At 39.6% G+C, this 25243-nt stretch overlaps 1 protein-coding gene across 1 annotated transcript in view; it reads left to right on the top strand.

Annotated features, from left to right (window-relative positions):
* The first annotated feature begins 10275 nt into the window (after positions 1-10275).
* Positions 10276-25243, top strand: part of ALDH1A1 (aldehyde dehydrogenase 1 family member A1) — a 55121-nt gene continuing 40153 nt past the window's right edge. The window contains exons 1-2 of the mRNA XM_045882255.2: positions 10276-10415; positions 22591-22695. Of these exons, the coding sequence (XP_045738211.1) occupies positions 10350-10415; positions 22591-22695 (171 nt within the window). The 5' untranslated portion in view covers positions 10276-10349. The remainder of the gene's footprint in view (positions 10416-22590; positions 22696-25243) is intronic.

The raw sequence follows: 25243 nt of genomic DNA, 5'->3' as shown, positions 1-25243 counted from the left end.
AAGCATGTCCCATTTTAATCAAAATATTTTTGTACCTTTGTTTCTCTTTTCTTGCTCAGTCTTACAGAGGATTCCAACTTCTTATTTTGTTCAAAAAGTCAACCTTTGGCTTCGTTGACTTTCTCTGTTTTCTCTCTTTTCCCATTTAATTCATGACTGTCTTTGTTCTCACTACCTCCTCTTTCTACTTCCTTTAGATACACACGGCTGTGGATTTCTTAGCTACTTAAAGTGAACAATTCATTCCATTTGAAAAATTTTCTCTGACAGAATTTTCAGGAACAAAAATTTCCTTTGAGGTATCTTTTTTCTTTTTTTTCTTTTTTTCTGTTTGCTGGGCCTCACAGATTTTAATACATGGTAATGTTATTATTGTACATTTCTAGATATACTATTATTTTCATTCCCAAAGTAAGTCATCAAATGGAAATCCAATTTAGCTTTATCTCCTGCATGCAAGGATTTGTTAATATTAGGAAAACCCATAAATGTACCTGACAACATACAGAGTTAAAAAGAAAAAGATATATGTAAAGAGCTAAGGTGATTTTAAAGAAAATAATTGTACAGCATTCAACACATTCATAATAAAACAAAAGCCCTGAGTCAAGTAGGAATCAGAAGTACCTTCTTTAAACTAAAAATGAGTTTGTGAACAAACAAAACCCATTATAAAAATCAATCTAAATGAGAAAACACTAGCATGTGCTGGAGAATATGGAGCCACAAGGTCCTTTCCACTGAAGGTAGAAGTATAAATTGATAGGACCACTTTGGCATTGTATCCCAAAGTTTGACATTCATATTCCTTAAGAACTAGCAAATTTGATTTCAGATATACAATCAAGAGAAATATACAGGAATGTTTATAGAAGCACTATTCACAATGGCAATTCCCCCAAAACCCATTATCAAAAGCCTGGATGAATAAGCTATGGTCAGAAAGGTATAATACACAATAGTCAAAATAAAGAAACCACAGTGACATGCAATAATGTGTGGAGACTCCTATCAATGTAGCATTTCAGAAAAAGGTAAGTTCATTTTTATAAAGTTAGAAATAATTTTATATACACACGCACATACATGTCATTCTTGGAATACACAGAGACACAAAGGAAGCCAATCAAGAGAATAACGAACATGAGTTTCATAAGTCCCTCATTTGGGTGGGAAAGAGGGCAAAGCAATCAGATAAAGGACCACAAGTATACATGTAGGTTATTTTCCAAGTATTTTGTTTTACGTAATGGCTTGCTAATGCTTATTGTCATTATATGTAACTATTTATATACCCCCCCCAAAAAAAGATGCATCTGAAGTTCTAAAGGAATCATTTCAGGGTCACAGCAAAAAACAATAGGCACACCTGGCTGGACTTATAAAGATGATTTAAGAAAGGAACTCTTTACGGAAGTGTGAGCAATCCACGAGGGGTACTGTGGACCCCAGAGCTGATACACATGTGAGAAGCAGTTACCACTCCTGAAAGCCTGAAGATGCAAGAGGGGGAAATGGTGTTATCGGAGCCCGGGAAATAATGGAGCTGTAGAAGCCGAGGCTCCATGGTGAGGGACACTCAGCAGCGCCTGTAGTCGTAGGAGGAAGACTCAGTGTCGCTCAGGCATAAAAGAAGCAAAGCAGGAAGGGGAAGCATAAGCATCCTGGCTTTTCTCTCCTCCTGCACTTCATTCTCCCATCGGCGTTCTCTGCATCCCACCTTTCCTATTGGTTGAACTAAATCAGAAGCCAGAGAGCAAGAGAGCTAGGTCTTGAGGCAAAGAGATGAAATGGATCCAGTATGGAAAACAGAATATCCAGTAATATCAACATGCACGCAAAAATTTAAATAAACATCTACTGACAATGGCATGGATATTGGGAGGGATGTAAATAAATTTAAATTGTCTCAAGTATTTGGATTAGCCAAGAAAAAGAGTAAAAGCACCAATCAATTAATTATACTTTGGTTAAGTGACAAAATAAAAACCTATTATTTCTCAAATAACCATTAAAATAACAGTAAAGAAAATATATAATTCCGAACCTGATAGAGAGAGTAAAGAATTAATTTTTAAATGAATTAAAATGAATGCACACTAAATGTAAAGTTAAAATTTAGGGGTGCCTGGGTGACTCAGGAGGTTAAGAGGTTAAGCATCTGCCTTCGGCTCAGGTCATGATCCCAGGGCCCTGAGATGGAACCCTGCATCAGGTTCCCTGCTCAGTGGGGAGCCTGCTTCTCCCTCTCCCTCTGCCCCTCCCCTTGCTTGTGTTTTCTCTCTCTCTCTCTCTCAGATAAATAAAAATATTTTTAAAAAATTTAAAAAATAAAGTTAAAATTTAGTTTAGTTTAATTTAAACTTAAATTAATAATTTGAGTGCTGTGAATTGTGTAAGACTGTTGAATCACAGACCTGTACCTCGGAAACTAATAATACATTATATGTTAAAAAAAAAAGAAGATAGTAGGAAGGGAAAAATGAAGGGGGGGAAATCGGAGGAGGAGATGAACCATGAGAGACTATGGACTCTGAAAAACAAACTGAGGGTTCTAGAGGGGAGGGGGCTGGGGGATGGGTTAGCCTGGTGATGGGTATCAAAGAGGGCACGTTCTGCATGGAGCACTGGGTGTTATACGAAAACAATGAATCATGGAACACTACCTCAAAAACTAATGATGTAATGTATGGTGATTAACATAACATAATAAAAAAAATCAGTTTAAAAAAAGGTCAGAAAGGAGAGACGAACAGAGTAGATAAGACCAAAGTATTTAGTAAGATGGTTGAATTTTTGTTTGTTTTTAGTAAGATGGTAGAATTTTTAAACATAAATTCATCAGTACATTATGTTCCATGTCAACAAAGAAAATGATCCAATTAAAAGAGAATGTTTGTAAGACTGCTTAAGTACATAAAACCCAACTATGGGCCATTTAAAGAACAATATGCAACAGTGGAGCCTGGGTGGCTCAGTTGGTTAAGCATCTGCTCTCGGCTCAGGTCATGATCCCAGGGTCCCGGGATCGAGCCTGTGTAGGGCTCCCTGCTCAGTGGGGGGTTTGCTTCTTCCTCTGCCCCCACCACTCGTGCTTGCTCTCTCTTGTTCTCTCTCACTCAAATAAATAAATAAAATCTTTAAAAAAATAAATAATAAATAAATTAAAGAGCCATATGCAACACAGTTGCAGATTGTAAGTAAGATGAGGGAAGATGTATTATGCAAACCCCAACCAAAGGAAAAGCTGTTGTAGGGATACTTTATCCAAGGAAACTCCAAGGCAAAAAGCAAAGAGAGGAACAGGGAGAGCTTATAATGATAAAAAAAAATGTTCAATTCCCTAGGAAGACAGAGCGATGCTAACTAAGTTTATAAGCACATAAAAATACAGCCGTACTAACATAAGTTGCCATGATTCGGGAGTTGTTTATTGCCAGCCAATAGAGAAACTAAGAAATGAACTTCAAAATAAATCATGTGTCAGGGAAGAAATCACAATGGAAATTTGGAAGTATCTTTAATTGAGCAAAAATGAAAACTTCTAGATGTTGCTAAAGACATGCAGAGAGGGAAATTTAGAGTTTTAAAGGGAAGAAGGCTGAAAACCAAAAGATCTAAGTATCCTTGAGAAAAGAGAATGGAAGAAACAGTGAGGTTATGAGCAGAAATTAATCAAACAAATAAACAAACATACAATGAAGATCAACAGAGCCAGAAATTCTTTGAAATACTAATAACATTGACAGTCTCTTGATAAGACAACAATGGGAGCCTTCAACAGACTCTCGAAGAAGAAAATTATCACAGAAGAAAGGGTTGAGGTAAAAGAATGAATAATGAATGGCCAAAGAAATTTTTATTTTTTAATGTTTTTTAAAGATTTATTTATTTATTTTAGAGAGAGAGAGAGAGCACGGAGGTGGGGGGACAGAGGGAGAGGGAGAAAAGTCTCAAGCCGACTCCGTGCTGAGCATGGAGCCCCATGTGGGGCTCGATCTCACCACCCTGAGATCATGACCTGAGCCAAAATCAAGCGTCGGACGCTTAACCGACTGAGCCACGCAGGCGCCCCTGAAGCTCTGGCCAAAGAAATTTTCAAATAAATGGGTAAAGTAAAATAGGAATTGATTGAATAGGGTAATAATTATATAATTATGATTCCTTTGGGATGGTGGAACAAAAATTTATAACAGACATGTAGCATGTAGAACAGGAATAGAGAGAATCAAGAGATAAACGGTTCAGAGTCTTTAAATTTTGTGTGAGCTGGTGATTAAATTTACACATGGTTATGAGTGTGTTAAGAATTTTAGGTTAACCAATAAAAATAGAAAGTATTTCTTCCAAACAAGAAAAAAGGCAATTTTTTGTTGTTGTTGTTATACACTGTATGAGTCCACGTGAAACAAATATGCAGGCCCTTGAGTTTGGAAACCCAGTTAAATGACATTGTGGCACGTAACTCAGGTACTCAACAGGCAGCTGGTATGTACAGCCAGGGCCTGGAAAATGAGTTTGGATTGTGGTTATAGACCTGGGTACGTACGTGCAGCTTTAAAATGTGGGAACAGGGGCGCCTGGGTGGCTCAGTCGTTAAGCGTCTGCCTTCGGCTCAGGTCATAATCCCAGGGTCCTGGGATCGAGCCCCACGTCGGGCTCCCCGCTCCGCAGGAAGCCTGCTTCTCCCTCTCCCACTCCCCCTGCTTGTGTTCCCTCTCTTGCTGTATCTCTCTCTGTCAAATAAATAAAATCTTTAAAAAATAAAAAAAATAAAAAATAAAATAAAATGTGGGAACAGATCCAAGCAAGCAAATGCAAACGAAGTTTTGCTATTGCCTCAATAAAATGATTATTTAAAAAATTAACAGTTTTCACAAACATTGTTATCAATCGCATTTTACTTTTGTGTGTGATTGAATACATATCCACTTATACTGCAGCTGAAAGTGGAAGATTTTCAAGAGGTCGAGCACTTGAGAAGTCTCTATTCCATGGTACAGATGGGACGCTTTGCTTTATTTGAACACGAATCTTTCGATATTAACAATAAACCAGAACAACGTGCAGAGTCGTGATCAATGACAGCTGGTACCTTTTTGGTACTTGTGCTTTCATCGATTTGTGTATTTGGTTGCCGACGTTGCTGTAACAAACTGGGTGGTTTAAAGCAGCACATATTTATTCTCTCCAATTGTAAAGTTCAGAGGTCTGAAATCAGTTTCACTGGTGGATATCAAAGGGCCTGTTCCTCCCAGAGGCTCTAGGGGAAAAGCCTCCTTGCGTTTTGCAGCTTCTGGAGACGTGTTGCTTGTGTTCCTTGGCTTCTGGCCCCTTCCTCCTTCATCAGAGCTGCTGGCTTCAGTGATCACATTTCCTTCTGCTTGTGTGGTCAAGTCTCCTTTGCTCTCTGCTTCGAGGGACACTTGTGATGGCATTTAGTGCCCACCCTGATAATCCAGGATAATTTCTCATCTCAAGATCCTTAATCACATCTGCAAACTTTCCTTTGTCATGTAAGGTCAAATTCACAGATTCCAAGGATACATTTGGGAGCCATTATTCAGCCTGGGAAAATGATATAAACCATAACCAAGGGAATCACATGATTCTGCATAATTTCAGGATGCCAGGAATGACACTGGAATTGAAATTCAGTTATTTAGCTTTCCAAACACTGAGGCCAAGGTCAAAGGTAAACTGCAGATTTTGACCAAATACTGAGGGTGGAGAATAATTTCTTAGCACTCCTACACAGCACACAGCTTTTATAACCTACTTTTTGAAAATTAGATTACAATGTATTTCAAAAGTGTACTAGGTCCTTCCTTAATTATTTGTTTATTTATTATATGTGTATTTTGCTAAACCACAAACTACCTAACCATTTGGTATTTTTCTATTTTATAAATAATATATTAAAGATACCTGTTCATAACTTACATATATTTTTTGGTTGTTTCCTTAAAATGAATTTCTAGAAGTAGAATAACTAGGTCAAGGGTTTGAACATTTTTAATATTTTGATATAATGCGTAAGTGCTATTGAGCATCGACAAAACTGTAGGAAAAGGGCCATTTCTCTGGACTTTAACAGGTACTGTGACTGGCATGAAAAAAATGCCCTTGTTCTCATAGAAATGCCAACCTATTGCGGTATATTTCACCATTCTTAATTTTGTTTATTGGGGGTATATTTGGGTGGGAGCACTCTCTGAGAAACTTTCTTTACCTGCAACCACAATTTAACTCACCTGTCAGATTCACTTGCTCCTCTGGATTTCCTTTAAAATTATTTTGACCGTATGATTTGCATGCATCAAGTTCAAAAATCAGGAAAGAAAAAAAAAAGAATGTATGGTATTAGAAGTCAGGCTATCGGTGATATCCTAATTTAGGGTGAGGAAAACAGGGATAAGGCTGGGGAGGAGGTACAAAGTGGTCTTTGGGGTGCTGATATTGTTCTATTCCCTGACCCGAGTGGTGGTGATTTTGTTTTGTTCCTTTTATGGTTATTTATTGAGATGTACACTTCCGTTTTTTGCAGTTTTTTTCAATATGACTTATTTGACTTGAAAATATTTTTCAGAAATGTTTAAAGAGTAAAAAGCAAAAACACAGCACTGACCACTCATGTGTTCACTCGGTTTAGGACACAGCCTCCTCTGCTTACCGATCACCGAAGCTCTGCTCTGAAACCTGATCATCCACATGAACCTAGTATTTCAACTACATGATTGGATTAAATGTTATTTAAATTGTACATTTATCAGGAGGAAAAGGAGGGTTGTATCTATGAAAACTATGCATAAAATTGAGCGCTAGGCAAACACCCAACCCTGTCCAGTGCTTAAACTCATTACTGTATGATCTGTGCATAAGACAACCGTAAAACAATATGGGAAATGTCATAAAAGTCTCAAAGTCGTCTACATTCAGATTGCCTCAAAAATGCCATTAGTGTCCTGAATTTCTCCCTCCACTTTGAGGAAACACGCACACTGTGAATGCTGTGTAAGGTTATTTCAAACTCTGGCAGCTGACCCAGCGCTAAAAAATGTCTTCGGCCCGTAAAGTTTAACAAAGACCTATTTCAATTAAAATCACGATCGTAGGGAGGCCTTAGTCTACTGTTTGTTTTAGTGACTTTACTAATGGATATCAGAGAAGAGGGGCATCTGCCGTACGTACCGTTAGTAACACAAAACAAAGAGAGAACAATGATAGGGTGTGTGAAGAGCAGGAGAAATCAGGAGTGAGGAGATAATGCTAATTGGAGAAGAATGGCAGATGAACAGAATTCAGCCCACAAACACATAGGATCAGGTGCTCAAATGCTGCCTGCCACCTCCATTGTTCACACCAGCTTGCCAACAAAGGACAGGTCCCGTCACCCCAGGCAAGACCCGCTTTTTCCAAATTATTAAAGCCCAAATAGGCCTACGGACAATGTGGTGTCTGCAGAAATTGCGGTGATCAAAAGCAAAGGGAAACATCCATCTCTGGTTTAACCAACCGGCAGACTCACCCAGCCATGCTTAAGGCAACACTGAAGAGACAGGGAAGAGACGTCACTGAGCAAAAGAAATTTAGCTCCAACAAACTGATCCTGGATTTTGAGATCAGGAAATGTAAAAAGAAGCTATTTTTACTTCACCGTATAATTTCGCTTGTTTAACAAATTGGAGTGGTTTCTATTTCAGTTACTCATGTGGGTGGGAGAAGGTTAGGCTCCATTATCTTTTCAGCGACTGAGCCTTGCATGGAGCTCTGGAGAGAGATTCCTTATAAAATGAGACAGTAGTTGCAGCAATGGTGGAAGTCTTGGTCTGTGTGTTCCTTGGTATCATGAAAGCTTTCCAGAAAGGGCTGGAAGAAGTTAGATTCAATAGAAGAATCAACTATGCTTCTCTTTCTCTCCCACCCCTCTGCCCCATTTGTGTGTGTGCATGTGTAATTCAGCTTGTCCGTGAGGAGGACAGGAAGATCGAACATCTTTTGTCTATTACCCCCAAATTCAAGTCCTATATATGTAAAAATACGATAAAAATACCCAACCCTGGGCTCAGTCTTGATGTGGATCTCTTTTGCCCCTGTCCTTAAAAAAAAAAAAAAAAAAAAAAAAAAAATTAGAGATCTAAGGCCCCAAGGTTTCTGGGCAGGGAAAAAAACAAAAACAAAAAAACCCTGCCCTTCAGGGAAGATTAAGGTTGGAGAATTCCTGATCGTCTAATCACCGTGCTTTACCCTTAACAAGCTACTTGGTAAATATTTGTTGAAATTAAATGGGCAGATGGTAACCCGTTTCCCAAGCCATTCCTTTTACCTGCCTTCAGTAAGGTGTCTGGTGTAAAGGGAAACATTCCTAGGTAATTCATTATTCAGCGCAGTAGAGTCAAGGATGAGCATGCAAGTAGCGAGGCGACACACCAAGGGTGTCACGAGGCTTTGCGCTTTCACTGTCCGGACATCAGGCGAACCGGGGATTGGATCCACGGACAACTGCGAAGCTGGAAGAGGCAGACGGCCGCCAAGCCCAGCTGTCCAGGCGAGCCCGGAGCTCCGCTCTGCAAGTTATATAAGAGCTGATGTGTAATTGTGCATTTAACTCAAAACACATTTTTAGGAGACAAAACAATTAGATTCTCCAAAAAAGAAAGGAATTGAGAGCAAGAGAAAGAGGGAGGGGCGGAGAAAGAGAGCGGAATGGTGAAAGAACACAGAAGTTTCTATCCGGCCTTCGAGCAGGTGCAGGGGAGGCACGGTCCTTGGAGATGGTTGTCTTGGAAATTGGGGGCTGGCCCATGAGCCAGATCTGGCCTGCCTCCTGTTTCTGAAAATAAAATTTTATCGGAAAACACCTGTACACATTAAGGTATCCACTGTCTATAGTTTCTTCCATGTAGAGTCGAGTAAGTGACCACAGAAACCATCTGGCCTAAAAAGCCGCAACTGTTTTCTGTTTCTTTAACAGAAAAAGTTTGCCGACCCTACTTTTAGATGAATGAGAGGGCTAATAACTGTTAAGTGTCCGTCACGGTGACTATTCACCTGGGGAACCCACCTGGGAAATGAAATTCTGGTTTTGCCCTTGTTAGATCTGTGATCTTAAGCAAGCTACTTGCTGTCTCTGTATCTGTGAAATGGGGAACCAAGTAAGAAGGGAAAGAGAAAGTAAGGCTCCTGTGCCTGATTTGGAACAACTATTCAGTAGACCTTCATTTCTCTACCTAAATCCCATATCGCGGGGAGCTGGCAATTTTCCCTGCAAGGGGGGGGAGAAGAACATCATGGTTCTTCACTCTCAGTGATCAGATTTAAGAGTATCCACAGTTTTCTATCGTGTTCCTATTGTAACTTTTGCTTGAACTTCCATACAATAGAGTTTTGTGTTTAACGTGGGAGGAGTACAGTTAAACATTCTTTTTTAATGTTCCCAGCTTGAAACGCTCATTCTTAAGAAATCGAATTACTCAGGGTCCTGTTTAAATCTTCTTTTTGCACTATTGCCTGTATCAGCCATTGATAAATATAGCCAACTTCCAAAACCGGAGGTTAGTTTCATTTTAGATGGTTTTAACAGGCGATATTGCCATCTTGCTGTCGTGGTAGCTCTCTGTGTGACAGTGGACTCTGAGATCCGTAAAAATCCCGCTGACGTTTCTATTCCCCTGTGTAACATAATGATCGTGTAGCGCTTGTGAAATCACAGTAAGTCTGCTTACCCACTGAAAATACACTCGACTGGTCGGATCTTGTAAAGCAGACTTGGGCTCGGGTCTTTCCAGAGGGACTCTCTTCCCACTCTGCTTTTCTGGGAGTGGGCTCATTTGCTGACAGCATTGTCCTGAAGACACCTGGCCAGGGACCTCTCCTCACCAGCGTCCACTGAGAACAAGTGCCCTTAGAGACTCTTTTTTTCAATCCTCAAATTCTCTGAGTCCAAGTCTGTCAGAGGACGGAAAGTTTCCCAGTAGCATAAAAAGCCTGAAAAGCCAAAAAATCATTACTGGCCTTAGTGGCCAGACCAGCCGCCCTGCATATCCTTATAGCAGGTTTCGGCTTTGTAAATTAATTCGTCTGCAAATAGTGCCCTGTCTCCAGCTGCAGTTTCAACGCTGGAGCGCTGGTTTCTTAAGGATTTAAGTTTAAAGTCAAGGGCTTCCTGCCCTAGGTGTTACAAATAAGTAGTGTCGTTTTCTTTTCGCTCCGAGTTTGTTCATCCAATCATAGTCCGGTATGCAAATAGACCTTAGCCCGTGCAGATAAAAAGGAACAAATAAAGCCAAGTGCTCTATCAGAACCAAATCGCTGAGCCTTTCACCTGTGTTCCAGAAGCCGAACCAGAAATGTCGTCCTCAGGCATGCCAGACTTACCTGTCCCACTCACCAATTTGACATATAAATATACGAAGGTTAGTACAATTTATCTTTGCTGCTTTGCCTCAGGTTTATAAAAACTACATGTGTTGAAAGCATAAAAGGTCAATGTGAGTAAACTTGTGCAAAGAGCCCTTGGCAAATACAAAAATAAAAGGCTTGCAAAATGCAGGTTCGGGCTTAGTGTCTTGATCAGATAATGATTTCTAAGTCGTATCAGGCAACGTTTCATAAGTTTATTTCTTAAAATATGTCTAAGTGAAAGGAATTCTCTTCTGTGTGAAAGGTTCTTGCCCCAGGGTTCAGTGGACTTTACTAAGCAGTTCTATTAACTTCAGCATTGCTCAGCTCGTATGATAAGAGAGGCAAATGCTTACTAGAAAAACTTACTGGAAAGAGCCAAACAAATAGGAAATGATTTTTTTTTTCTTTAAAGGAGAAACCGCATGCTGAAGTAACATGGTTTTTCTATATGTTTAGTGAGTGTCAAAATCGAAGGACCTACCTCTGACAATTTCTACTGTTTCAAAAACTCCAAATGGACCTGCATTATTTAGCATATTTGGGGCAAAGCAAGCACTCTTATTTCTCTCTTCAGCCAAATTTGTTGCCATTGGAGCAGATGCAGAGATCAGATTGTGCCTTTAACATGGTTGATCAACAGCTGTAAGATATAGTAAGGTATTATTTTTATGAGGCTTTATTAAAAAGGAAAACATTTTTTTTTCATTTAATTTTACTCCAAATGAGAACATGAGAAATGTGGTGAGTCCATACCCTCCAATAATTTGCCCTTGGCAAAGGTGTGCCTGAAAAGATGACAAGACTCCAGTCTTCCCAACTTTCTTACTCCAAATTGGTCATTCACAAGAAATTTCAATCTAAAGCAGGCACATTTTAGAATGCATTTTATAAACATCAAAATCATTGGCAATGACTGAAAATTATCTCATTACTCTTACTACAGAGTCTTTTTTTCTATGAAAATACTTGGGAAGATATTGTGGTAGTCTGAATGTCACATTTTTAAAAATTTGGCTTTGCAGAAGTTTGCAGTCTTCTCCATACGTGTATCTTGAGGAAGCTCTAAAGTGAAATATTCTTTCTACTAAATTATGCTTCATTTGGTAGCTATAAATTGAGCATGTAAGAAACAGTAATGGGCAAATGAGATGGTCCTTAAAATCTAGCATGCAAACACAGATCTAGTGATCCTTTAACACAGAGAGATGTTTTTAAGATTGGAATCTGTGTTCACTTCAAAGCCATTAGATGAGAACACCCCTCTAAGGAAAATGATGGACCTAAGTGTTCAAAAGAAGGCATGATTCAAAGAGCAGCCATTTGCTTTTGCGTTTAAGAACTTTCTGGGTAGAAACACCCAATGCAAGTGAGTGAATTTTGACTGCTCACACATCTTCTCTATAAATCTGTTCTGCTCAGATAGCATTTTATTGTCTGATTTATTGGTTACAGCATTTTCACACTTGGGAGGACAGCAGTTATGTATGTAATTAAATCTAAATGGGTGAGCTTTTTCAAATGCCTTTGCATTTGCTTTTTACTGTGCCCCACTGAAGAATTGTATTGGATTTGCACTTGCAAGAGGGGTTAGAAAAACGACAGTTATTCACAAAGTTTCCTGGTTGCAAACTAAATGAGCAAGGATTTTATAGTGTCTGTGGGATTACCTTCTATGGCCAGCCCCTAAACTCTATTATATTTTTCTCTTACCATGCTAATGTCCTTCGTTATTATCTCTAGAAATATATTGGTCCTTGGGGCAAGGAGGAGGGAAGAGACAAGCAGGGTTGAGTAACAGAAAATTATTACAGCCTTGGTAGAACTACATGCTCTCAAATTTGAGACTGCTTTTCACCCAAAGGAAGTCATTGTTGCCTATCTTTTATGACTTACTCTCTAGTACAGTCTGATTAGATTTTGTTGTTGTTGGGGTGGATAAAACAGAGATCAGGGTTAAGAAATAGTTTCTAAAATGATGCAGATGTTTTTAGGATTTAAAAGCTCAATAACATCATTATAAATCCACATAAACTTGGATCCCGTTTCTAACCTCATTTTCTCCCTTTCCAGTTCTAAATGAATCCCACATCTGCCAGATCATCCATTTTATTGAGCCTTTAAATGAAGAGCTCCTTCAAAACTTTTGTGATCATTGGGCAAACTACATTACCTTTCTCTGCCTCGGTTTCCTTATGTGTAAAATGGGAACAATAAAGGTCCCAATTTCCTAAGGTGGATGAAAGCATTAAATGAGTTAATGTATATAAAGCATTTGAAATAGTGCCTGACACATGGGAAGTGATTGATTAACACTGGCTACCCCAGTCCTGTTTCTTTTTCTGAATTCTTTCCAATTTTCCAGAATCCTCTTTTACTCAGTCTTTCCGAGACCTATTTTCTCTCGTGAGTGTTCCTCTCATCTCGTTCTTTTCTCCTAGCTTTCCTGCCATTCTTTCTTGCACGGTCGTGCCCCACCTGACAAGGATCTCATTGGTGCAAAGTTCCAAGAGTTTATCCAGGATTTCAGGGATCAAAAATGTTCTCTTAAACAATTCAGTAACTTCATTTTCCGTTCTCCCTTCACAACACTATTTTTTTTTAACCTTAATAAATTAAAAAAAAAAAAAGACAAATAGAAAATTCAAGAAGACAAGCTTTCTCAGACAGGATTAAAACCCCAAAAAGTTTAACTTAACTCCTAAACTTAACTCATTGAACATTAAGATGTTCCTACTAGAAAAGATTTTCATCTGCTAATGACATTTCATAAACTGACAGACACAGTCACCTACACACAGGAAATAATTACAGCTAAAATTCATTGTGGTTACTCTATACCAATGACTGCTTAAGTTCTTTGCAATGACTCTATTTACTTCTCAAGATAACCCTATGAGGAGGTTCCTCTTCCTGTTTTGTAGATGAGGAGACTGAGGACTAGAGTGGCTAGGTAACTTGCCTTAAATCATACAGCTAGAAAGTGACAAAACTAGACTTCAAATGGGGGCAGTCTGAGCTCTCACACCAAGTGGCTTGTCTAAGATCAACATTGTTACATGGGGACGTGGACTTGCTGGAATCTTATTCTGTCCTTTATTCTGACTCTCTTTTGTCCATTCCTGATTCCTGGAGGGGACATGACCATGAGGCTTTCCAGCTGCCGCTCAGCTGTTCCCAGGCCAACAGGAAGAAGTTGGCTGCCAACTTAGAAAAAGAGGAGAACAATAAGGAAGACTGGAAGCAAACAGACATTCTGGTTTGATTGAAAAGGTGGGGCTTGGGCTGGGAGAGGAGCAATGTAGAGGATTTGGAAAGAGGTGTGCCATTTCTATGGGAACTATGTTTTTTCAGCTCCTACAGAGTAACTTTTGGATGGAGTAAGAGATTCCTAGATTTCTGGTATGGCTGTTTAACACATTGCGGTTAAAGATACCTTTTTGATAGGGAAGAGTGATGAATCATTGCATACTATATGCTAAGCACCATTATCGCCTAGCGATTTTAGATTCTTACAGCAAACAAATTCAGGCCACATGCATTTCCCACTACCCCATTCTCTGCACTCCCATCTCCCGTTTTTCCTTCCATGTAGTTAACAAGTCACTGAATAACCACTCTGTGCTTGGTCTTATGGTAGAAGAAGGCTAATAGGGTTTAGGGAGCTTATGTTCCTGGAGGGTGAAGAAAACAAGCAAGTATGTGAATACCTGAATCATAAATTATGGTAAAGGCTAAAGAGAGGGCAAGTGAAAGCTAAGAAATGAGGGGAAGAGCTCTCTTTCCATGAGCTTTTAGGGAAGGTGTCTTTAAGAAAGGGACATTTAAGGGGCACTTGAGGGATGCAGAGCACAAAATGACCATGGAGAGCCGAGGCGGGTGGCGGGAGGGGGGGGGGGGAGATAAAGATCCGGAAGTAATGGCACCTGCAAAGATGTTTGCAGGCAAGAGCCAGCTGCATTCACAGAACCATCAAAAGGGCTGCCATGACTGTCATGAAGTTGCCCCGGCTGTCGTAAAGTGAGGGAGGCCAAGAACAGACCAGGTGAGGCTGGAGATAGAGGCTGTGGCCAGACTGCGTGGTGAATTTTGTAGGAGGGAAACCACGCCGAGGGGTGCTTAAAGCAGGGCTTTCATTTGGGAAATGTTTTTAACTCCCTTCTGACTGAAGACATATTTTGTCTGCTTTTGGCTTGGAAGCAGATGGACAAATAGCTGGCTGATTGGGAGGTACAGTGGCTTAACAAGATAAACCGGGCTTTGAGTTCCAGCTCTTCTACTTATTTAATGCTGTGACCTTGGCCAAGCTTCTAATCTCCTTGAGTTTCAGTTCCCCTGTCTGTAAATTGGGAATAATAATAACTACCTTGGAAAGTAGCCTGAGAATTAAGTGAAGTAATTTGTGGAAACCGCCCAGTGCTTATTAGGCGCTTGGTGCAGGCTCTCTTTAACCCTCTCCTGCCCAAGATAACTCCCACAGTTCTCCAATTATTCTACTCCCAATGTATGTGGAATGACTACTTGCAACGCTTGCCACAGTTTAAAACTGCTTTCATCTATTGATCTCATCTGAGGCTCATAATGAGCCACTGGAAGAGTTAGAACATGTTAGTAGTGTCCCATTTTAAAGCTGAGGAACCTGAGTTCAGAGATGTTAGTTGATTTGCTCCAGGTCACACAGCCCTTAGGAGGCGCATACTAAAAACCGTGGTAGTACTCGAATCCCACTGGATTGTCAGTAACAAGTGATTTCAGACCTATTGCTTCATTTGTACCGTTCATCCCTTACTCCGATTGAGAGTGGAAATTTGGATGATGTGAGAAGAGGTATGATTTGGGCACTAGATCCCCAGACAGGTGGTCCAACAAGAGAGAGATACTCTAGAGTAGCACTTTTTGAATTTGAATACGCACGTGAATCAGGGAGGCTTCTTGTTGAAATGCAAATTTTGATTCTTTTGGCCTGAGGTGAGGTATGAGATTCTGCATGTCTAACAGGCTTCCAGATTTTGCTGATGCCACTCCAAGAGTGGTCTGTTGACCAGCAGCAATGGCCAGTAGTTTAGGGTCAACCTCATATTTTTACCTGCAATGACCACCATCTAGTTACTTAGGGACCAGACTTCCTCTTTCTCTCAGAAACCCATTCATAACCAGCCAGGTCAGATTCACTTACCTTCCCCTTCAGAGAGTGCCTGAGTCCAACAGGAACCAGATGGTGGTCACAAACCCATGGTGGGACCAACCATTGATTTTGCTCCTGAGAGGTAACCCTTCACTGCAAATGCAATGTTTTAGCTCCTCTCCAAGGACTGGTGTCTTGGCAAATTGTTTTGTTCTATGGCAGCTTCCTGCTTCAAGGAACCTAATCAGTAGCAATCCTAAAGTAAATAACACATGCTCTAAAGATCGTATTAGCCCAATTTCATAAGGAGTCTCACTACTGCAAGTGTTCACGTGATTTCTTTAAACTGGACTTCACTTACTGAATTTGTCATTAACTGCTTGCCAGAATGAGAGGGCTGGGTGAGAAAACTCTTAAGGATTATAAGAAACAGCTCCTTTGAAGAGGAACCCAAAGTTAAGGTAACGCCTCTGAAATGGCATGGGTAGTGCTTGGAATGATATAATACAGATCCGCATAAAAGAAACCTCATGGGAATACAGACATTGATAGAATGGCGATACACTGGTCTCAAAGTAGCAATTATCTGGCTTGGGGTGGTGGTGGTGGCGGCGGTTTGGGTTTTCATGACACTAGTATAATTGTGGCCAAGTATCTTATACATTTACCAAATTTCAGTAGCAACATAGAACCATGTTCAAAAGAACAGGAGCAATAGTTGTTTCATGATTAAAACCACTACTAATAGACAAATCAGAGAAGTCGATATTTGTTTTTGTTTTTTTAAAAGATTTTATTTATTTATTTGAGAGAGAGAATGAGATAGAGAGAGAGAGAGCATGAGAGGGGGGAGGGTTGGAGGGAGAAGCAGACTCCCTGCTGAGCAGGGAGCCCGATGCGGGACTCGATCCCGGGACTCCAGGATCATGACCTGAGCTGAAGGCAGTCACTTAACCAACTGAGCCACCCAGGAGCCCCGAGAAGTAGATATTTGTGTGACCCCGGATTCCAGAACATGGTTATGTCTTGAGTACATGTGTGTATCAAAACCTCCCACAACCATTGTTTGCAAGGGATGTAAAGTGTTTTTCATATTTGATTTTCTGATTATATATCATCATATCTCTACCTGATGACTTTGTTGTAATGTTGAAATTGTTAATGGAAATTTGTTTCCTAGGAATCTGGACAAATATCACAGATTGCAAAACTTTGCCTGAATAACTACCCACCCACCCCACCCCACCCCCGGATCCAGATCCCATCATGTGACTATTTCCACTGTTTTCCTGATACTTAATAAGAAATTGAAAGAATACAAACAACAAATAACTGAATTATGCTCTCTATTTGGTACTTTCTTTAGAAGGAAAGAGGCTTATATGCAAGCAATTGTATTGTTGAATCTTGATATGGTGAAATATAAAAAATGTATAGAACTTTCTGGTGCATCTACATCTTACCTCTTTGATAGAGGGTATGCATGGTGTACAGAAATCCTTGACACGTGTTTTTGTCATCTGTGGGATATAGGGAAGATGTGACTCAAAACAGACATGCATTAGCATCTTTTCTTTTCCCTAGTTGAAAAAGCTGGGAGGTTTTTCAAACAAGAAAATAAGAGTATACATTCATGTTACTGAAGTCAGACTATAATATAAAACAGAAATGAAAGGAGAATTTTATTTCTCCCACTTTTGTTTTGGTCACTCTTGTTTTGTTTTCATTCCTTTGACTCGAGTTAAATATTTTCTTCCCATCTGTTATTTCCTCCTTAATTTCCTTTTAGATTTTTTTTTTTTTTTTTTTTTTACTTTCAGTCTCAACATTTTGCTTTACTGCCTCAGGGCTTGGGATGAACGTAGTTGCCAGAGATCTAGCTATGATTCTTTTAAATGTTTAACACCTCTCCCTGACTTTAGTTCATCCTCTCATTATTCATCCCCCATTTTGTTACTTAACCCCCACCCCCCACCCCCCAAAGTCTCTGGTACTTTTTTAAGTGCCTAATGCTGAGAAAAGGTTTACATATTTCTAGCACGCAGCCTTTCTTGTCCATTTACAACAACACCCACCCCTCCCCATGCTGTGACCCAAGCTCTCAAGTTTGAAAATTTACACAGGAGACATAATATGGGGAATTCCATCACCTTCCTCACCCTTGGCATATCTTAAGAGAAATCCTCCATGCACTGAAAATGTGATCTGTTAAAAATCTCTCTGCCACCAAGAAAGCACTGGATTCCCTTCTAGGATCTAGAGCCACTGACCCTGTCGCAGCCCTGAAGAGATGATGTGAATTTAGGGCACCCTGAATATTTACTGGAGGGAGTCGGGGGCTCTCTCCCCTTTAAGCCAACAGGTTCCAAAATCTTATACCAACAGGCAAAGCTAATAGGTTTCATTTTGCCTATTAGTTAAATTCAGCTTGAGCCAAGCCAGAAATATTTTGAGGAAAGGGCTTATTTATTTAGAATTGTGGCTTTATACCAATCACATAAAGATATAATCATTTTTACTCTGGAAAGGTTTTTTTTTCCCCCCAAATTATGACTTATTCTTAGACATTAAACTGCATTCAGGAAGCAGCCACTTTTTTTTTTTTAATCAAAGGTCGTGATGCCTCCCTTAAAGGCTGGCATATATAAAATTTAAAGAATAAAAATCAATTTTTAAGTTTCCTCAACACTCCCATTGATTGTTTTCCCCAATAAGAAGCATGTGATATCTAAGAGCATGCATAGGAATCTATAATTCCCAATCAATATTATGAACTTTAAGCTGAGATCTAGTGTACATATATTATTCAAAAGTATCCTGAGTCTGAAACTCATCAGTGGAATGTAGTTCATATAGTAGTTAAATGGGACCCAAGATTTTTTTTTTCTACTTTTATGGGATGATCCCTTTCCCGCTAAACTTGCTAAAGGCAAACAGCAAATGGAAAATGAGGTTGTCACCATGACAGATCATTTCAACAGGCCTAAAATAGGTTTCATAATGATTATACCAAACATCCATTAGCCTATACTTCACGATATAACCATTTTATATAACAGGAAGGATGATTATTCACAAACGTTTGGTCACACAGTTAGCTGAAAGGCAAATATCAAATGTAAAGCCCACAAAATTAAAACAAAATAAAAGGGGAAGAAAAGGAAGGTGCCATACTTGGCCCTTAATACCATCTTGGTCATCTCACTATGCTGGGTTCTGTGTTTTTCTGCTGAAAGGCTTCTGTTTAGGGGGGAAAGCATACATTTCATAATTTGCAGACTTTACTGCTCTCTCGCTCTATCTACTCTCAAGCCTCATGAACGAACGCATGCCTGGAATGTGAAAATTTCTCCCGGCTAATCTCCCGGGATTCTGGTCTCTCTACTTCAAATCCATTTTGGGTGCATTCACATCAACATTCCTCAAACATCCATTCGATCTCTTATTACATCCAGAATAGAGTCCAACCATCTCACTCTGTGGATCAAAATTCACCACGAACTGGCTTCCTTTCCATCGTCGAAACTTATCTATGACTTGTTTCCACAAACTCTCTGCTTGGGGCTCATCTCTTTCCTGTGTTATATGTATCCCAAGAGTGTTCCCATCTTTGCTCATTTGCTCTTTCCATCAATCCAATCCTGTCCTTCAAGGATGCATTCTTCTGGCCCATTGCCTACCTTTTTGTGGGTTCCACTCCACAACGTACTGACTAAAGCACTGCTTTGGTCTTTACCCTACATACACCTTCAATTCTTTTTTTTTTTTTAAAGATTTTATTTATTCATTTGAGAGACAATGAGATAGAGGAAGAGCATGAGAGGGGGGAAGGTCAGAGGGAGAAGCAGGCTCCCTGCTAAGCAGGGAGCCCGATGCGGGACTCGATCCCGGGACTCCAGGATCATGACCTGAGCCGAAGGCAGTCGCCCAACCAACTGAGCCACCCAGGCGCCCACCTTCAATTCTTTATTGGCTGATCTTGGTGTGAATATTCTCTCTTCTTTGATGACAAGCCCCTTGAGGGCAAGGGCTCACTCTCTCACACTTCCCCACAGTATCTTCCAGATGTCTCAGGTATTTACTCACTATTTGGCAGAACATAATAAGTAATTTAATAGCAGGATATGAAAGGCTGTGTCAGAAAAGAGGGAAAAAAAAGAGGTTAAATCCAATTGGACCAACTAGTGGAATCTTCAGGAGGAGGTGACACTTGAAGCAAGACTAGAAATATGAGTAGAAGAAAATTAGAGGAACATGTAGAGGAACAATATGAATAAAGGTGTGGAGCAGAAGGGCATGGTATAGAATGAGGCCAAAGTAGAGGGTGAACTGAGGAGATAAAATAAAAGGTTGGAAAAGCATAATAGGTATGCTTAGGAAAACCAACTAAGTGTTCTGAGGAGTGGCCAAAATGTGAATTGGGTTGGCTTAGGAAGATTATGATAATGGGGGTGGAAGGGGTTAAATTTCAATTAAGCAGAGCTAGGGGCTTGGGGAGAACAGGGAGTTTTTTGTTTTTTGGTTGGTTTTTTTTGTGTGTGATAGTATAGAACAGCATGATACCAAAGGATGGCTAGGGATTGTATGTGTCATTAACAGGAGAGGGAAAGTGTGTATGTGAGAGAGAGAAAGGGAGAAGAGAGAATGTGCAAATTATAGAACTGTAGTCTGGGGTAAAGAGCAGCATAAAGTGAGGGGTGACAGTGAGCTGCATTTGGAACATGTTGATTAAGATGTTTCCCAGCCAACCTTTGGGAAGAAAAGTACAAAAAAGGAACGGCTAGAGATGTATAAAGGAAAACACTTGCCTCAAGCCTAATTATAGGATTCTGCAAAATGTTTTCATGAGAGATGGAATGCTGATTCACCCTAAGAGATGTTGGGCGAGTCAGTATTTTAATTTGAATTTATCTTTCTATGCCAATATGTTTTTCTTGAAGGACAATAGGAATTGTATGGTTTTCATTTGTATCCCGTTATCCTTTCCCACACCCCCATGTACGTGTCCTTGGACATCTAGTCTCCTCATCTGAGCTGCTATGCACCCCCTCCCCTTTATTTACTCATGCTCACATCTTTTTCCTGACAATTCCAGGCTAGCACTATAATTTGGTGAACTTCCGTAAACACTGGGTTGATGCTGTTTTGACTCACGAATAACTGTATTGGCGTGAATAGGCAAATATGAAGGCTTATCCTTCCCTTTGTTTTTTTTTTTTTCAGCAAATCACAAATATCATAGTGTGCCCATGTGCAGAACATTATAGATCTTATCCATGTGTAGCTACTGGATTGTCGGTTCTTTGATTCAATTTTAAGTTATTTATTCAAGAATTCTTGGCGGAGCTGAAAATCACTTGAGGACTGGGACTATATTGGACGCTAAGGATAAACCAGAAACCTGGACAAACATCGTCCTTGACCTTATTTTACCAAGCTTACAGCCTAGGAGAGAAGGCAGACATTTAAAAATGACTTCTTAAAAAAGTGACAAGTTTTGCGATAGAAGTTTAGGAGAGCAGGGAAATATTTTGGAGAACAGGCTGCCTGTCTAAATAGTGTTGTAAATCACAGAATATAGACTTAATTCTACTTAAGCATTTAGGGATACATGGTAATACACATTTTATGAGTGTGACTAAATATTAAGCTATGTTATGGACACTACTCGATAGAATAGCTACGTTAGTATAAACTCACAGATTAACTTAAAGACTGCTGTTACTTCAAACATACATAATATTAAGTAATTAAACTAAAAATGTATAATCTTGATAGCCACCACTGGGGAATTTTTAATAGCTAACTGATTTGTGTTTAGTATAGCAACAGATTTAAACCTTGGGGGAGAGGTGAGGGGGGCTGTTCAATACTTTTTCCCTCAGGGCTGCACTATTAATAACTTATCTTTAAATATCAAGTAAGGGGAGGTGTCTGGATTAAGAGATATGTAAAAAATCCAGTGCAGATGTCATCCTTCATTTAAAACTGGGTGTATCAATTCCCTGTGATTCACATTTAAATAGACTAATTCACGTTGTAATAACAAATCTAACAGACAGTTGTAATACATAAAGTTCAATAGCATACTTATGATAATATTTATATTTCAAAAATAAAGAAAAAGGAGAATAAGCAAGAAATAATGAAATGAGAGGAGGGAGAAGAAATTCTGGCTTTTGCCGGAAACAAAACATAACTTTATCGCAAAAGCACTGCTTCTTAATTAGGCTTTGTAAAACATTTTTACTCTCGGAAAAGCTGAATGACCTATCGAAGCCCTAGTAGGCTCCATAATGAAGCAGAAATTCAGGGCAGCAAAAGTTGAAACTCAAGACTTTTCAAATGACATATTAACACACTTTTATGTATTGCCATTCTTTTATACACAGAACAACATTCCATGTTTCTAGACCCTTCTGTCTCTTTAGATGCATGTCTCTTAGATATCACTAAGAAATCTAGTGCCTGATTTCATCTGAGGACAAATCCATGATTAGATAATCTCTTTAAAAGAATAAAACCCTTATGCCTGGAAAAAGTCAGTGAAAACATGTCACTAGCCAATTTTCTTTCTAAGCAAACTTCTTTTAAAACTGTCCTCCAAGCTACCTTTAATAGAGTAAAATAAAGGATCAGAAAACAGTCACTTACGATACCAAATCACTAGCAGCCCAACAGGAGGATGCTCAGAATCTGAAGTGAAAAATTAGGATTAATAAAGATTAAAGCTACCAAAGCCTCTGCTCTTGCCTCAAACTCAGACAAAAGCACTTTTTCTAGAAGGTTTTCTCCAGTCTGTATTTTCCAGGGTTGACATGACCTCGTACCTCAGCGTAATTTCACAGTATAACTTTATTTTAATATGTGTGTGCTCACGCATGCATGTGTGTATGCGTGTGTAAAACATCTTGAACAGCCAAAAATACCTTGGAGGGAAGGTATGTGAAGGTTTTGACATTGGCCTCACTTAAGCATTTTATAATGCTCTAAGTTTATAAAAGGATTTCTCAAATTTCTGCATATTCAAAGGGTTGTTACCTCCTTTCTCTCTCTCTCTACAGATTTTCATAAACAATGAGTGGCATGATTCAGTGAGTGGCAAGAAGTTTCCTGTCTTTAATCCTGCAACTGAGGAGAAACTCTGTGAAGTAGAAGAAGGAGATAAGGTGGGTTTCCCAGCACTTATGCTAGCTTTCTTTGTTTCCCACCATGCTGCGCTCCCAATCTCACCACAACTTGGAAGTAAACAGGTCATGAAATTACCCTTTCTGGGGCCATCAGGGAAATTTTTCTTGGTACATCAGGGTTCTCAGTAGCCATGTGATGATGATGAGCCCATGGTCCTGGATGTTGTGCTGATTTTTTTTTTTCATGCTATTTCTCTTTGCTTGTTCTTCAGTTTAAATAATACTTGGGTTTATTATATAAACAGACTACATATGATTAGTCATTGATTTATAAGGCAGACAAATCCTTTATTTGTATAAAATTGTTCTTTTTTTAAGTTGCAAAATGAAACTAAAGGAAATAAGATAGAACGTTTGAAACAATATTTTGCCAAATTATTTCCTTAAAAATCATTGAATTGGTACCTTGAAAAATTGAATTTTAAAATCACAGAAATTGAACCATGAATTAAATGTATTGTTGCTTTCTAGCTAATCATACCACCAGCAACAAAAACCAACTTATATCATTATTATTTTTTTAATTCTAAATGTTAATTCAATCCTCAAGCATCTCGATGGGAAAGCTACTATTTGTAGCTGTTTTCACAAATGATAACGAAATAGCAGAATGGACAGGTTGACTAATTTATATTAGGGGACATTGCTAATAAATAATGAAATTTTTAAAATAAAAAGAATAATAATAACGAAATCAGTAGTCAAATGCTGCCCTTCTGACCCCAGAGTCTATGACTGGGAGGGAGGGCTGCCTTACCTTGTGATTATTATAAAAGTGAGATAGGACAATATGAAACAGCCTGGGGCGTGAGGAGAATGAAAGCCTTCTGATATTTCATCTGAGCATGTACCTTAAAATGTGAATGTGTTTCTCAGTCTTCAGTTGTCCAGATGTTATCAAGCTTGAAATCTCTGTCCTACAAGGTATTAAAAGGTAAATTATTTTGCTACGTAAAAAGACCATTGAAAGATGAAGTCCGGATAGCTCCCCAAGGATAATACCTTTTGTGACCCAGTGTTCAGTTCCATGTTCCTGCCCAGTTCCCATTCTTTCATAACCTTCTCCCCACGTGATGAGATCCCTAGTTGAAGGCATTAAGCCTTGCAGATTTATTCTAAGATAGCCATAGACCCCAGGGGCTCTTTTGGGTTTAGAGAAGTCCCCGGATTCAGGTGGCAGTATTCCCAGAAGACATAAGATCCGTGCCTCAAGGGGCAAGCATGCAGAGTTTAACCCGAGTGGTCGACAGCTTGAGAAGTAGATGCAGAATGGAGTGGAGAACACATGTCACCTACTTTCAGACTTCACTTTCTGTACATACCAGAGTTCATCTGTGCATAAATTCTTCATGGGATTCTCATTGGCCTCTGGGAAAAAAACAAAAACAGAAAAAAACCCTCTTGTTTTTGGCCTTTTCTCAGGCCACTCCATCAATGGAGGAGTTTTACCCTCACCATGCCCAGAATCACGGTCCAAATAGTGCATGCCGCTCACAGCCAGTGTGACTGCCAGGGTCAAGGTATGGTCCTTGGGGCTGTAGACAGAGCACAGATATTCCACATTTTATTGACCCTATTTAAGCTTGGGTTCCTTGTGGTGTATTGGTGAGATAGGAAAAACTTGGGGGAGGTTAAATAAGAAAAGATGTCGGGGCACCTGGGTGGCTCAGTCGGTTAAGCATCTGCCTTCAGCTCAGGTCTTGATCCCAGGACCCTGAGATTGAGCCCCATGCTGGGCTCCCTGCTCAGGGAGTCTGCTTCTCCCTCTCTTTCTGTTGTTCCCCCTGCTCATGCTCTCTCTCTCTCAAACAGATAAATAAAATCTTAAAAAAAAAAAAAAGATGTAAAGTGTTTTAACAGTGCCAGGCACATAACGAAGCTTATAGGGTCTTATAGGGTCTTATACTTCTTTAAAGCCCCCCAAATTTCCCAGGTAGACTAGCTCTCTTCTGTGCCAGTGCAGAATATCATCTTTATCTATATTATAAGCCCTGTGTTATATGGGTATCGTTTAATTTGTCTGAGACAGCCTGCTTCTTGTAGAGATCGACACTACATTTTACCTTTATACTTTTCAGTGTTTCACATGCTACAGGTAATGGATAAATGAAATTACATAAATCATATGTAAAAATCTTCCATCAAGCTCTGAGTTTCCATATACCCCCCCCCCCACATACACACACATACCTCGTCCTAGGAATCTGGTACTAAATTAACTACTGACTAAGGCAGTGTTTCTCACAGTTTTGCATGCACCTGATTCCCTGGAAGGCTTGTTGAAACACAGGTAGCTGGGTCACCCCTAGAGTTTGTTTCAATAATTCTAGGGTGGGGCCTGAGCATTTGCATTTCTGACAAATTCTCAGGGGATGCTGATGTTACTGGTTGGGGTGGGGGTGGTAGAATATACTTGGAGAACTCCTGAATGAGGTATTAAACCATTAAATTGTCTTAGCATTTGATAGGGGGCATAGACTTTGATAAGTAAGAAAGTTGGAGTTGGAACCTGCACTGTGATAATCTC

The sequence above is a fragment of the Mirounga angustirostris genome, unplaced genomic scaffold, assembly GCF_029215605.1.
Source record: "Mirounga angustirostris isolate CCGP_5_RB_7025 unplaced genomic scaffold, mMirAng1.0.hap1 SCAF_15, whole genome shotgun sequence".
Taxonomy (NCBI): Eukaryota; Metazoa; Chordata; class Mammalia; order Carnivora; family Phocidae; genus Mirounga; species Mirounga angustirostris.
This window is presented reverse-complemented; position numbering and strand designations above follow the sequence as displayed.